Source organism: Photinus pyralis, unplaced genomic scaffold (genome assembly GCF_008802855.1).
Source record: "Photinus pyralis isolate 1611_PpyrPB1 unplaced genomic scaffold, Ppyr1.3 Ppyr1.4_LG9, whole genome shotgun sequence".
Classification (NCBI taxonomy): domain Eukaryota; kingdom Metazoa; phylum Arthropoda; class Insecta; order Coleoptera; family Lampyridae; genus Photinus; species Photinus pyralis.
The window spans coordinates 1,301,567-1,315,706 of record NW_022170878.1 but is presented as its reverse complement, the minus strand read 5'-3'; the positions used below and the strand labels follow the sequence as shown (position 1 = coordinate 1,315,706).

The 14,140-nt window shown below is 39.5% G+C and overlaps 3 protein-coding genes across 3 annotated transcripts; 1 reads left to right on the top strand and 2 right to left on the bottom strand.

The window, feature by feature from the left end:
- Window positions 1–874: 874 nt before the first annotated feature.
- LOC116181265 lies at window positions 875–1,622 on the bottom strand. The gene is made up of 3 exons (XM_031501573.1): window positions 1,532–1,622; window positions 1,394–1,484; window positions 875–1,341 (listed from the first exon to the last, which is right to left on the bottom strand). The coding sequence occupies exons 1-3, from the start codon at window positions 1,605–1,607 to the stop codon at window positions 960–962; spliced, it is 549 nt and encodes a 182-aa protein (XP_031357433.1). The 5' UTR covers window positions 1,608–1,622; the 3' UTR covers window positions 875–959.
- A 5,295-nt stretch (window positions 1,623–6,917) lies between these two features.
- LOC116181098 (protease inhibitors-like) lies at window positions 6,918–7,618 on the top strand. The gene is made up of 3 exons (XM_031501365.1): window positions 6,918–7,284; window positions 7,332–7,422; window positions 7,475–7,618. Exons 1-3 carry the CDS (start codon window positions 7,152–7,154, stop codon window positions 7,599–7,601), a joined length of 351 nt encoding a protein of 116 aa, XP_031357225.1. The 5' UTR covers window positions 6,918–7,151; the 3' UTR covers window positions 7,602–7,618.
- A 3,347-nt stretch (window positions 7,619–10,965) lies between these two features.
- On the bottom strand, window positions 10,966–11,506 carry LOC116181192 (serine protease inhibitor I/II-like). Its single transcript, XM_031501475.1, has 3 exons — window positions 11,329–11,506; window positions 11,185–11,275; window positions 10,966–11,132 (listed from the first exon to the last, which is right to left on the bottom strand). The coding sequence occupies exons 1-3, from the start codon at window positions 11,390–11,392 to the stop codon at window positions 11,006–11,008; spliced, it is 282 nt and encodes a 93-aa protein (XP_031357335.1). The 5' UTR covers window positions 11,393–11,506; the 3' UTR covers window positions 10,966–11,005.
- Between the last annotated feature and the right edge of the window lie 2,634 nt (window positions 11,507–14,140).

Here is a 14,140-nt window from a genome sequence, read left to right as displayed (position 1 = left end):
ATATTCAGTTTTTTTTATCTTCTATAGGTTAGTTATTTAAAGTTTTTGCGCAACTGTCATTCTTTTAAGTAGAAGGGTTGGTGGGTTAGGTCAAGGTTCGTGCTAATTATTTTGAAAACTCCAAAGAGGCACTGTAACGAGAGCCCGATACGTCAATTCTGATTGTGTGTCGATGGTTGGTATGTTTTTAGATTTGCAATTGCATGTCTCCTTCGTGGTAGATTAAGGAGGACGGGGAATACCTTCGTCAATGGATGGAGGGTTCTCAGGAATGGATTCGATTTTCTCGGGTTTTAATAAAAATGAGTTTGGCTTTTCATTTCCAGTTGTTTTTTAAGCGCCAGATTTTCTTCCAATAGGCTTCCTTCTTCCATAACGGTGTCTGAAGGAATAGCGTCCTTAATTCCTCTGACTTTCTGGACGATTTGTGGGGAAATACTCCTCTAGTCCATTCCAAGTGAGTACTACCTTCCATTATCTTCCTTTTGAACCGTCTTTTAAAAAAAAATACCAGCATCGGTGTCGCTCTCCGCCCCTAACCTCTTGTCTATTGAACCTTTTACGCTAGTGGTTTCGATATTCCATAAGTCAGAAAAGTCTGACGGGATTCGGAGCAATAAAACGACTGTGTTAGTCATAGAGGTGGTTAATCCTCCTCCCAGCGTCCACAAAAAGATAGTGTCCGTCGCCGTCAGTCAGTCTGACTACGTTCTCAAATAATCATAACCGAGCAACCGTAATACTCACACTACTTACGGGGGCGTTATCAGTAATGTGTGTTGCCTACCTCACTAAAGCTTTCTTATGGAAAACACCAAATACAATTAGTTGTACACTGCTTACTTGATGAACCTCCACTCCACTCATGCTATGGTAAAATGGTAAAGCCCAGGGTTTTTATTGTCTACACCTACACCATAGATTACAATTAATATACAACAACAAATCTGGAAAGTACCCTATGGGGCTACCTCATCACTCGGTGTCGTTGTTGAGTGTCCTTCAACGTTACCAGGTGTCGTTGATGAGTGTACTTCAGTGTTACCAAGTGTCGTTGTTGAGTGCCCTTCAACGTTACCAGGTGTCGTTGATGAGTGTACTTCAGTGTTACCAAGTGTCGTTGTTGAGTGTCCTTCAACGTTACCAGGTGTCGTTGATGAGTGTACTTCAGTGTTACCAAGTGTCGTTGTTGAGGGTTCGCCAACGCCACCGGGTGTCGTTTCCGCTGGGTATTTGAGTTTGGCGCAAATTAATCCTAAATCCTGAACGCACTTACAAGTAATGCGTTTGTACGACGGCTCATTCCCGGCCGTACAATTTTTAACATACTGAGTCCATGGACTGCGAAAAAACGCTTAGATGAACGATATTTATTACAGGACTACGTACTTACCATCTATTTCTGCTGCATTTTAAGATACCGTTATTGCAGTGACATACATTGCAGAAATTTTTCAAGTACACGACTGCTCTATCTTGGCACACTATCAACACGTCCGTAAATATCAATAAACTTATAAGTTAGTCTTACCAAATTCCCCCTCATCTTGGCCAGCCGAAATGTAAAAGGCAGCAATGGTCGAGAAGAGTACCAGGAACAGCTTCATTCTTCAGACTTGATGATATGGTTGCATGTATTCATGCTCGGTATTTATATCCCACAGATCTGTGACGTGATTTGATAGTCAGATTAAGGTGACGACCAAACTGAGTCAATAAAAAGTACATTATCATACAATGTTTTTCAAAGCGCTGTTTGATGAGGCACTGATAATATTTGCTCCATGATGGCAAACTACGGTGGAAAATTTTGACGTATAGTTGAGGACGCATAGGATTAGGTTTGGATAGAATTAATAACAAAATGATATTGGGAAATGTGTGTGACGTATATCCCACATTGGGGTAAATCATCGAAGAATGCCTCTAGTATAGCAGAGCGTTATACGGGGTGATTGTTTTATCTGGAACCCTGGATTTGCCTCAAATCTTGGCTATTTAAGCCAAATATGATTAAGAAGGCTGTCCCAACTCGATGTCGAGGAATGGAATTTTATGCACTAATTTAATTGGGGATAAAGATTCCTAACATTTGTACTGCCTTCTTCATTCTTTCTTTCACATCTACTTGGTTCGCGTATATTTCATATCTTCTTGAAGCTTTCTTCGTTACTCATTTACATGAGTTGTTCACCGTGTGTTGTTTGCACTTCCTGCAGTAACGTCTCTTTCACGTATTTTTTATGTTTCTTTTTATCCCCCTTCTTAAAAACTCTTCCTCCACACTCTTTTCGTACTTTCTTCTAATCTCTTTCTTTTACTCCCTATTTGGTCTACCATTCACGATTCTTGCACGCTTGATTTTGGCCCGCCCGTCCCTTAAGATTTCTTCCGTTCTTTCTTCACGCTTCTTCCTTTCAGACCTTGTTCCTTTACATATCTCCAGATTATGCCTGATTTTTCGACCCTTTATCAAGATGTTCTCCGGTTTTCTCTTTCAGTTTCCTTTTCTTCGCCGGTTTTTCACGTGTCCATCACTTGTGGCCAATTTTCTTCCTTCACTCGCATTTTCTTTTCTTGAATTTCACATACCCTTTCCTTGTAAACTCCCTCTTCTTTTTCTCTCAGTCACAGAGTCGAGGTTTCTCATTTTCCTATATGCTTTCCCTTTTTATTTTGTAACTTAAAAAAAAATTTTTGTTTTTGATTTCCTTAATTCTTTAACATGGTTTCTGTCTTTATCTTTCTTTCTTTCAATGTTTTTGTACGTCCCTGTTGCTCATTCAGCTCTTATTTCTTTCTTTTTCTATCGCAGTACTGTATCTCGTATATTCCTTTTCCCACCCTTGTCTGCGTTAAGTATTGTCATGTTGTTGAATTTCCATTAATTTTTCCCTTCCCAGATGTGTCTGTATTCTTCTCTTCCCGTTCGTACAGCGTTCTTCTGTATTCCTCTCTTTGTCCAATACAGCTCGTGCTTGTCCTTACGATTTTCCGAATTTTTTTTTTTTTTTTTTCATATAACATAGAAACTATTTCCTAGGAAGTAACGATTGTGTCTGTCTTTTACGATTCCTACGCGCGTGATAGCTAAGTTTGTCCCAATGGACGTCCTTAGTTGTTTTTGAATTTATGTCAGCTCGAACGGTTTAGTCCTCTTGAGCCGCCTAAGGGTAAAACGAGACATCATGAGCCTGGACGCCTCTTCATTGATGTGTTGTTTTATTCTATTTGCATGTGAGACAGCATGTCTCTTAATGATGTCGCTAACCATCTCCACTCCGAGGTCACGGTGCAGGTCGGTTGCTCGAACGTACTTAGGTGCATTGGCTATATTGCGCAGCACTTTATTCTGAAACGTTTGGATTTTATCGATGTGGTTCTTTTTAGCACAGCCCCATATCTGGAACCCATATGTCCACACTGGTCGTATTACCTGTTTATACAGTAATACCTTATTGTACGTTGAGAGCTCGGAGTATCTTCCCAGGAGCCAGTACATTTTTTGGAGTTTCATGTTCAGTTCCACGACTTTCTTTTTGACATGTTCCCGAATTTTTTAAATATCTAATATCTTTTGATATTCCACATTGTTTATTCCCAGAATAACAACAAGTTCTACACTTTCTAAGTGAGCGATATATCTATAACTCCCAAAACTTGTTGATACCCTTCACACCGCACTATTTTAGATTTTTTTTTCCAGTGAGGGAGTACCAATGAATCCTACCAAGGGGTGCGAAGAGAATAAGTCCCTAGTAATCGAAGAATCAAAGGCGTTTTAGGGCTTTTTGATCTGTTACACTCATACTGGCACTCGATCATTCATAAAAAAAGGACAAACTTGTTCACGCGATAAATTCCCGTGGGCCGACCTCTTCGGGAATGTTAGAATAACTTTAAAAATAAAATAAAATAAATAAAACAATGCAAAAAATTTGAAATGACACATCTATCGATGAGCCAAAATTTTGCCCAGTCGACAGTCGATTATCTCCTTTGAAAGGGTAACAGCAGCTTGGAAAATGGGGTGGTGGAACGCTTTGTACAATAATATTGGGCCTTTTGCTTGGTCAGGTAAAATTTTTTTAATCGTTCCAAGTGAATCTCGAAAAATTAGCAAAGTTACGCAGTACGGTTAGGTCCTAAATTACCCTTATAACTTAGTGTTTTGACAGAAAACAAAAGCAGGAATTAATTGTCTAAACTTTTTACCAGTTGCCCTTTGGTGTAGGTGAAATTACACCCCGTATACGCAAGAGCAGTGTACAGTTTTTATTGGCGTAACTTGTCACTTCAAATATAGCGCAATGAATTGTTTTGTATCTTCGACCTTAACGCTTTCGTGGTAACAATTTATTTAAATCGAGAGCATGCTAATCCAGTAATACTACGAAACGAATTTGTTCGGTTACGCTTTAAGAGGTAACACTTCACCAGTCACGGCTGAAAGTACATCCGCCGTTCATTAGCGTTCATTACACGACGAAATTTTCTTGTTTCATAGAAAATGAATGCGCTTACAGTACGTAGATTTGCCTCGAAGTTGGTTAAGAATCCCATTCTCCCACCCAATTTTTACTTATGTACTCGCCGAGCTCATAAAAAGGTTTTTAATTAGTAACCGTGGTATCCAGCGATGGCTGAGGGCTAAATCTACCAGTTTTTGGACTACCGCCAAATAACGAAACATAATTCGAGTTGCTATTTCTCTGTGCCCAGTAGGTTTGCAACTCTTATTGTATGGTTAATCTTAGTGCACTCGATTAGCGTCAATAAGACCTGTACAAAATTATTCCTCTGTTTAATGTCACATTTTTGTAATTGGACTTTGCTTTGGGAACAGCTAACGCGAATTGTATTAAATCTCGTCGAAAGAATTAATCGCATTTTACACAAAGGCAGTTAATTAATTGAGCGCTTCGTAAAATTAATTAACTCAATCCGTTGAAACTTAAAAAAAAACGAAAAGCGATTTGTTAGAGGTTTTTCCGGTTTCGTCGTACACTGATGTTGTTTAATGTGCAGAAAACAGTACAATAGACTTCACGAGTTACACATAAAGTGCATTTATAACAGTGGAGATAGTATACCCGTAGGTGCATTAAGAACGACAACAAGAAGCTTGATTTATGTACGTGTTTAAAATTATGGCGGAGCCAAGTAGGTTACGGGGCGGTTGTCGAGTTTATATCGCGAAACTAATTTTTCTAGCAAATAATTACTCAATTATTGACGAAAACGTACGACTTTTTGTACGTTTTTGCTTGTATATGATTTTTTTTTGCATATAGCATATATCAATATTAGCGTTACTAAGACTGAATGCGCTCCTAGTGTGTTTGGAGTAGTTGGTCCCATTAGTATTGAGAAAATTCCATGAATTCCACAAGAATTCCACCAGAAATCCACAAGAATTTCATGAATTCCACAAAAACTCCATGAATTCCATAAGAATTCCAAATGAATTCCATAAGAATTCTATAAGAATGCCATAAAAATTCCATAAAAATTCCATAAGAATTCCTAGAGGTTTTACACCAGACTGCCACAGTGGCTTGTCCCTCGTTTTCTCCCAGATCCGCCCGTGCTCAGTGCTGCCTTGATCCTTCCGCTCGCCCCAATTCGTTTAGCTTTATGGGAAGCCTTACGATCCTCTGCCTTCACAGCTAACTGTGGCGGCTCTAGGTCCAAAAGTGCCTACACGGTGAGAAACAGTTAACGTCATCGGCTATTCGTAAATGGGACAACCCCGATCTTTTCCAGGTTTACGGCCATGGAAATTATATGAAATGGATTTTAGAAAAAAACCATGATAGGGTGATGTCCATGGTAATGTCAGCATGTTTTGACGTAGAAAATTGCGGAATCCTGCCATTTCGTCAACCGACTGTGCGACTTAGTGGTAGAGCGTTGGGCTACATAGCAGGGGCACCTCTAAAAGGCATTATGCGAGTCACTCTGTCATTGGGCGAAAGATGACAGGTGACAGGTAACAGGTGATAGGTGACAGATGACAGGTGACAGATGACAGATGACAGATGACAGATGACAGATGACAGATGACAGATGACAGATGACAGATGACAGATGACAGATGACAGATGACAGCTGACAGATTTCAGATGACAGATGACAGATGGTAGATGGCAGTTGACAGATGACATTATGCCATATGACGGATGACGGATGACGAATGACGGATAACGAATGACAGATGACAGATGACAGCTGAAAGATGATAGATGGACCCTGGTGTACGGAAGCTATGCAACTTGTGAATACTTTAGAAATTGAAAAATTCAGAAACTTAATCTGGCCATTCAGCGCGGCAATGATTTAGTGGTAGAGCATTGGGCTACATAGCAGGGGCATCTCTAAAAGGCATTATGCGGGTCACTCTGTCATTGAGCGAAAGATGACAGGCGACAGGTGACAGGTAACAGGCGATAGGTGACAGATGACAGGTGACAGATGACAGATGACGGATGACGAATGACAGATGAAAGATGATATGCAGAAATTAAAAAATTCAGAAACTGAATTCAGCGCGACAATGATTATAATAAATAATAAATAATAAATAATAAATAATAAATAATAAATAATAAATAATAAATAATAAATAATAAATAGTAAATAATAAATAAATGCAGCCATAATGCACTCCAGTGACACGCAGTCGTCGCCACGGTCGCTAACTAGGGAGGTTGATCCATGGCGACGATCTTTAAAGTCATTCAGGTGTGAGAATCTCCCAATCCAAAACGCTCCCAAGGGCGCATTCACCGCAGGGGGGCCTTATCTCTTACAGCAAAATTGCATACAAACCTAGTTATTGGTTCTGATCATAACGCGCACTTTGGCGCTGATCGTTCAACCCACAGTGACCTACTGCTCTTTGGTGTGCTACATCGCAGCATCATAGATTGCAGGCCTGCAGATCGTGCAGAACATCTCAAAAATACGAAACGTTAAATGGACTTTTAATAAATTATTTGAGTGAGTTGAAAAACGTTTCAAAATAAGAACCTGAAACGAACGCAGGTGATACTGCATTGGAAACTCATGTTCGATTTAAATCTAACCTCCACTTGAACTGGTAAAACGATGTTGATGAACTGGTGCAAGGTCAAAAGATCATCGCCGAAATGATCTTTGCGCGGCGTCTTGCCCCGCTGTTTACGACAATAATTTTAGTTTCATCTAAATTGTTCACGAAAATGCGCTGCCTCAAGTTTGTCGTTTTATTTGTCGTTTTCCTGGGCGTCGAGTCCAAATTTAGTAAGTATCCCGCCTCGTGACGTTCCTATTCCTTGTTCGATTTGTAGAATGCGAGCAGGGCGTCTATTATTTGGAGAACGACTGCAACACCTGCTTTTGCGATCCGTACGGCGATCTGGGTTGCTCCAGCTATCCATGGTGAGTATCTATCGCTTTGGAAATTGGTGTCTGAGGGGGCGGCTGCTTGCAGCTTTTCGAGGGAGTTTGAGCAACTCCTAAACTGTAAAGATGGGACTGTAACGAAAAGAGGGTGTAACATTTGTGAGTGCGTTGGAGGTCGAGGAACTATTTGTACGAATAAGACATGTCGCAAATAAAATGGAACTTAATTACTGTTCTTTTTTTTATTCCTTTTGCCATTCTTCGAACTTCGGTGTATTGCCTGCCCCCTGTTCGAACCCAGAAATCAATTTTTCCCAAATCGATGATTCGATATTTCTTCCACACGTGCGTAATTGAGGAAAAACGATGAGTTACAGATCAAGAAAGTTCCCATAATCTGAAGAATCCCAATCGTCCGCATTGTTTCAAGTTCCAGACGAGTAGACTTTCAATCCTAAAGGCTTTGAACCTCGCTTTGAACAGTATGACGAATTCGAAAAATGTGTTATACTGGAAGGATTTCAGGAAGTAAGAATCAAAGGAGTTTTGAAGGATCCGAAAAACTCCAAGGATTCAAATAGTGCTGACGGATCTGCAAAATTGATAAAAAAATGTATAAGAGCTACAGGAAACGGAATAATTGCAAAAGTCTCATTGGACTGAGTGATCTAGGGAAACTACATAATTGGAAAAAAAAGTATTCAGAAAATATTGAAACTCCCGCATATCATAGATATAAAGATGATATGAAGAATTGGATGCATCATAAGTCGATGATGGTAGATGTTTTCAATGCGCCAAACGTGATCAATAATTTCAATAATTCTCCTGATCAGACTGCCATCGTTTAGCATTAAAATGTATGGGTTTTTTGACATTAAAAAACATATTACGTGACAGCTGAAAGTAATTGCGTTCGTAGTTTCCTACAAATTTTAAATCCGGTCATGCGATAATAAGTTCGTTATCGCTTCGTAAAAGCTAATTAATTTGGAGATAAGCAGGTGTTAGTTCATCGAAGACGCATATTAAAAATAGACGACAAGGAGAGCTGGCCGTTTTTTCTAGTGGATATGATCCTCTAACGTTAAAAAAATGATAAAGAAGAATCTAAGTTACAAGACGAGAAGGGTCGTGAAATAGGCATGGCAGAAGAAAAACAGGACTTTTTGGGTTAGCATTTTTTTTGTGAACGACAGTCAGTCTTGTTGTTTGTAAAGTTCTGGTACAAGAAAATCTATATTGAGCTCTAAGAGTTTTTAATACGTCCTTCTAAAAGTGAATTTTAGAGTTCAAGTCAAGTTTCGCGCAGTAATCGCGAAGTGCGGCCTTTCTATGACGTTTTTAAAGTTCCCGACCAAGTGAAGTTATCCACCACCAAAAATCACCTTCACATTTGTATTTACAACAAAGCCAGTTTTAGTGGGAAACCTCCTGTGAGCAATACAAACTGTCATCGAGTGTGAGAACAAAAAATTACAATTGCCCCCCCCCCCCCCCAAACGAAGGTGGAGCTCCTAACCCCACGGGGGAGACGAAGAGTGGCCATGGACATACCAGGACAGACAATAGTGGCGAAAAGCACTTAAATACAACCCCCCATCAACCTTACAAATTAAGAAAAACCGAGTCAGCTTTGAGTAACAAAGGATACCGTTAGATTTGTTAGTATTACCCAACCAATTTATTTAGAAGTTTCAAAAATGACCTAACTTGCAGATATTTGATTGATAGGTAAGAAAAAAGATAAATTGTGTGCAATATCGCCCTGTTAGTATTTTTTGTTTATATTGTAGCGAATTTTCTAGAGCGACATAGAGGCGCCATCAGATCACCATCAAGGTGACAAGCAATGAACGCGGCTGTGGTGCAGCCTTTCAGGGAAATATGTTGTGTTTAGTAACGTATACCGTTATTAACGCATTTTGAACTTGAGATCTGAGAATGATCCAAGTTCATTGGATTCGGTTTCGAGTTTTGTTTATCAGAAACAGCTCGGTTAAACAAAACAAACATTAAAATCAAATCGGCTCTGTTCAGTAGGAATAATTCCCTTTAACAGAATCAGACCTGTTTTTGCCGACAAACAGAACGATTGAAGGACAAAATCAGTATAGTATATTTATTATGGTTATTGGAGAACTCTCTATAATTCCTTGTTTGCTATATAAGCAAAATGAATTGATTTGATAAAAGTTTCAACATCAATGCCGAAGTGATAAAGATTTAAGTTAAATTCGCTCGTCCACTATGGGTGTTCTTACAATGCGAAGTTTGAACCAATCGATTTATTTTATTATCTAACAAATCTAGTTCTAGGGAGCTTCAAAATGGGAAAATAATACATGTAATACCAGAACGGCTTCAAATTCCCACTGGTCGATCTCTTTAAGAACGTACAAATAAAAAATTTTTTTACTCAGTTTTTTTTTTACTGGAATCAAATATAGTTTACGATGTGTTTCTTAGAGTCAGACGTTTAATTTTACAGCCATATAAAAACACAGACAACGGAGCTGCAACTTGGAACTTTGTCATGCGATCATTTTCTTCGGTGAGTCTTATACTATCCCAAACAACTTTGCACTTTTTATGACCACGAAGATATAGTTCAATCTTCTCTCTTGTTTCACGGGCAGCAAACAAATATACTGAATTTTTAACAATAGCTATGGTAATACTGGCGCGCTTAATTAGCTTGACCTTAACCGGGTCTTCGGCTCTCCTTTATGTGACGAAAACGCGAATACACAAAGATCATGTTAACTGTTTATTACTTCCCTAGTGTCGCGATAATCCGAAACTGATATTGTAGAATTCTGTAACTACCGGACCTCGCGTTGCAAAATTGTACGTTCGAATAAAAACCAATGTACCGGCAATCACCTCTTGGTTTTTATGCTTGAACCTCTCTGCACACGATTTTATTCTTATCTTCTAGTCCCAAAAATCTTTTTGGTAATGTCCCTAGAATCATTTTGAATCGCCTTGAGTTTTTCTCTTATTAGGTTCACCGCAGGGATCTTAAATTCCTCTGGGTAAGGGATCAGTGAAGGAGAGGAGTTGTTTCTAACCATTTCCGCTACTGTCTCACCCATTGCGAACGCTATCTCGTCCGAGGTGTTGACTTTCGAAAAAAATTAAGAGAAAATTCCAAGATCTTACAGGTTTTGATAGCGCTGTCGGTGCTCTTGGAAAAATGCCTTCCTCTGTTGTGCTTTTCGTTCTCGCCAAACAGTTCCCCCACGTCACGTACGCCATCACTCCACTCCTTACAAGGGGAGAATTTAACCTAGAGGTTCTTCTTTATCCGTTCAAAATGAGCTGTTCCATTCGAAACTAGGGCGCCATTAGTGAGGTTCTTCTCAAATCCTTAGCTACCCTCTTTTGTTAGAATGCGTTCCAGAAAGCTTACTAAACGAGTCTGGTTCTTTAAGGGATGCGCCCAGGGTCACTACCACAGCTCTTCCCAGGAAAATCGTTCAGAGAATTTGGGTAGAGTAGGGTAGGGGGCTTCTAGTGAAGAACCTGGGGGCGCTTTCTCACATTTTGTGTTCGTAAATTAGTAGACTAAGAAAATTCTTTGCAATTCTTTATTAAATGAGTACCAAATTACTAACTAATCATCACATCGTTTGTTGGTGCAGATAGTTCCCATGCTCTTAAAACAAGTGCACGTGTTACAGCCTCGCTTGCTAACGGTACCCTCGACGCAATTAAACGATTTATTATAATCGTCTCCCGGACTGAGAATTGTTAAAATTAGACTGACAAAATATTGTCCATGGCAACACTCACCAGGCCTTTTCTGTGCACGCCAGCAGATTTCCCATCATACAGTTGCAGGAGTTGCAACCGTTCTCGACGTAAGGTGTGCCCATCTCGCAATCTGCAATAGAAAAGTTATTAAACTTGGACACCGGAAAACTACGCGGCTTTTACGAAATTCAGCCCCGGAAAAAGCAACTAGCGCAAGCACCCACAGGACAAGCAGCTGATACTTCATTCTGATTTGTTCTGATTGTCTAATGGCACTGTTTTCTGGTCTATATAAATGTAGTCGATATTGTTTAATGCGACGTTGGAGCTATTAAGTTGTTATTCCGGCGATAACTGCCTATTATAGATAATCTATAAATAATAACATCGTTTAGACATGCTATCTAAACACCTGTTGCTTGACAGTAACATTTCGGTTTCTAGATTAGCATTAATTTAACTTTTGCCACTTGACCCGAAACACGGAAAAGTGAAACTGTTTTTGAATAGGACCCCTTTGATCTACTTATTTTTCTCTCTTTATCTTCAGATTTAGTTCACATCCTCCCACCTTAAGCCTGAGCACTTCATTTAAGATGTTTGTTTGTTCAAAGGTCCTCCACAAAATCACGATGCAGGTGACTTCTTTGGGTCATCCTGTGTAGCAGTTTGTGAAGGTGTCCGTGGGAATGACACCTACCCTTCTAGCCACTCTGTCTCCTGAAATCGCCGCGATCGGACAAAACACGGCTTCTCCACAATTCTTCCTCGACGTGTTTGAATGACTCTTGTTTCTAAAGCTGTTGAAACCACTGGTTCTGTACCAACTACCTCCTTCACAGTAATAAGCACCTTAGTCGGTCGAGACACTTCCATAATTTGATAATGCGGTTACATGACTCAAATCGGAATTTTTCTTGCATTTCGTGGACGTGTGACCAATTGTCAAACACCAGAAACAAGCATCAGTTTTCTCAATCATTACTTTCTGTTTCTTTCATAAGTCTTTTGTTTACGTAGTTGATGAGGAGTTGAAGATGTTTCCAAACGTAAACTTGACCATTGACCAATGACCATTGACCATTGAGCATATTGCTCTTTAAGTGGTAATTAGCACGATAGTGATAGGGAAAGCTTTTACGATTCGATGTGCCTCTATTCCAATTTCCATGCACTCCAAACTACCCAGGAAAGGAGAAAGAAGGCCAGCCTAGCCCAAATGGGTGACACACTGCTCCGAATGACACCAAACCATTCTGACCAAGAGACAGACTCCTAGAGCTACCTTCAGTCAGGCGGGCAAACAGGTAGGCGGGAAAAAAGAGGCAGAGGTCGGATGACTCAACACCGACCCGACCGGCAACGAAGAAGGGAAGCCTACAGCCCCAACTAGGGAAGGCAAAACATTCGGAAATAAGCAATTTTGTGCCGTTAATGGAATATTCTCAAGAAAACACATTCTATTTCGCGAAAAAAGAATGCTTCACATCCGCCGTCTTTTCTTGTCGCTGGTGAGTAATCTCCATGTCTATCTGGATTTCTAGAATATTCGCTGCAATATTTCCATACAGCCATTCTACTAGGTCTTCTATAAACAATCGACGAGTCCGGCATATTGTCCATAAGAATAACGGTTCCTGCGTTTTAAAACAGTATCAAAATATGTCCGATTGTCGCACTCACTCGCTGTTTAACAAAGTTAATAACAGATACAGGTTTGCGCGTAATTATTGAATGAACTGCAAAACAAACATGTGCGAAATAATCAAATTCGTAGAGTTGCTAATATGTGTGGTGGTAAGCTTGGTCCATAAATTCTGCAATCCCACAAATTCAAACCGACCTTGTGGTTCAGTGGTAGAGCGTTGGGCTATAAATCCGGAGGTCGGGTGTTCGAACCTGGGTTGAGGTGAATTTTTTATCTGTGACAGAGATGGGAATTACCTTAGACCAGTTTCGAGCATTCTTCCGGCTACTCCGAATTAGGTTTTCCTGCAGTTTTCCTAATTCGTAAGGTAAATACAGGAGTAGTATAGAACAACTTAAGACTTTCTGCAGAGGCACCTCTAAAAAGCATTATGTGGGTCACTCTATAATTGGGCGCAAGCCAGAACAAGAGAGGGATAATAAAATAAAATAAAATAAAATAAAATAAAATAAAATAAAATAAAATAAAATAAAATAAAATAAAATAAAATAAAATAAAATAAAATAAAAAAATAAAATAAAATAAAATAAAATAAAATAAAATAAAATAAAATAAAATAAAATAAAATAAAATAAAATAAAATAAAATAAAATAAAATAAAATAATGTAAAATAAAATAAATTCCCTAGCCCCAAACTAAGGTGGGTATCAGCAAGGCTAGAGCACCTCGCAGTAGCTACAAGTAAGCTTCCGAATGGCAACTCGAAGTAAGCATTATAGATATCAATAGTCCTCTGGGTAGGCTAACCAGGCGGATATGGTCCAAAATCACCTGGTCAAGGTTTTTGACCAGCATCCATAAAAGGCGCTACACTAGCAATCACATTCAGGATATCAATCATCTTGAGCTGTTTAAGGACGTAGTTGGCAATCTCCCATTGTAGTAAGCTATTCGCCAAGCGAGTTGTTAAAATACGCCTATTTCGTACCGAAGTTGATTTTTGACAAAAGTTTGTAGAATGAGTGTGCAAACTTAATTACGAGAGATACTTGGGGAAAGGGTATAAATACAAATGCATTCCTGCTCGGAAGAAGAGTGTTTTCACGGGATACTCATGCGGGTAACCTACGCTTGTTTATTTAGCGCAACCAAATAGTGCGTTGCCGAGCGAATCGTCTCCTGGCGACAATTAGAAGACCGAAAATTACATCGAGAACCCGATACCATTTCCATAGAACCCGTAGCAGCTCCCGGACGAGTTTCCAGAAAAAATTTTGAGCACGAGGAATGCGATAATATTTCGTGAACGGTCCGTGCAAAGTCTACTTAAGAGAACCATGCCAGTT

What these genes read in the sequence shown, in the direction of transcription:
- LOC116181265 (XM_031501573.1), bottom strand. Translation starts at nt 1,607, where the DNA reads ATGAAGCTGTTCCTGGTACTCTTCTCGACCATTGCTGCCTTTTACATT. An exon ending in CCAAGATGAGGGGGAATTTG is followed by an intron (nt 1,485 to 1,531) that starts GTAAGACTAACT and finishes ACGTGTTGATAG; the next exon opens with TGTGCCAAGATAGAGCAGTC. An exon ending in AAATGCAGCAGAAATAGATG is followed by an intron (nt 1,342 to 1,393) that starts GTAAGTACGTAG and finishes GTTTTTTCGCAG; the next exon opens with TCCATGGACTCAGTATGTTA.
- LOC116181098 (XM_031501365.1), top strand. Translation starts at nt 7,152, where the DNA reads ATGATCTTTGCGCGGCGTCTTGCCCCGCTGTTTACGACAATAATTTTA. An exon ending in GGGCGTCGAGTCCAAATTTA is followed by an intron (nt 7,285 to 7,331) that starts GTAAGTATCCCG and finishes TTCGATTTGTAG; the next exon opens with AATGCGAGCAGGGCGTCTAT. An exon ending in GGTTGCTCCAGCTATCCATG is followed by an intron (nt 7,423 to 7,474) that starts GTGAGTATCTAT and finishes GGCTGCTTGCAG; the next exon opens with CTTTTCGAGGGAGTTTGAGC.
- LOC116181192 (XM_031501475.1), bottom strand. Translation starts at nt 11,392, where the DNA reads ATGAAGTATCAGCTGCTTGTCCTGTGGGTGCTTGCGCTAGTTGCTTTT. An exon ending in TTTTTCCGGGGCTGAATTTC is followed by an intron (nt 11,276 to 11,328) that starts GTAAAAGCCGCG and finishes TTTCTATTGCAG; the next exon opens with ATTGCGAGATGGGCACACCT. An exon ending in GCGTGCACAGAAAAGGCCTG is followed by an intron (nt 11,133 to 11,184) that starts GTGAGTGTTGCC and finishes AACAATTCTCAG; the next exon opens with TCCGGGAGACGATTATAATA.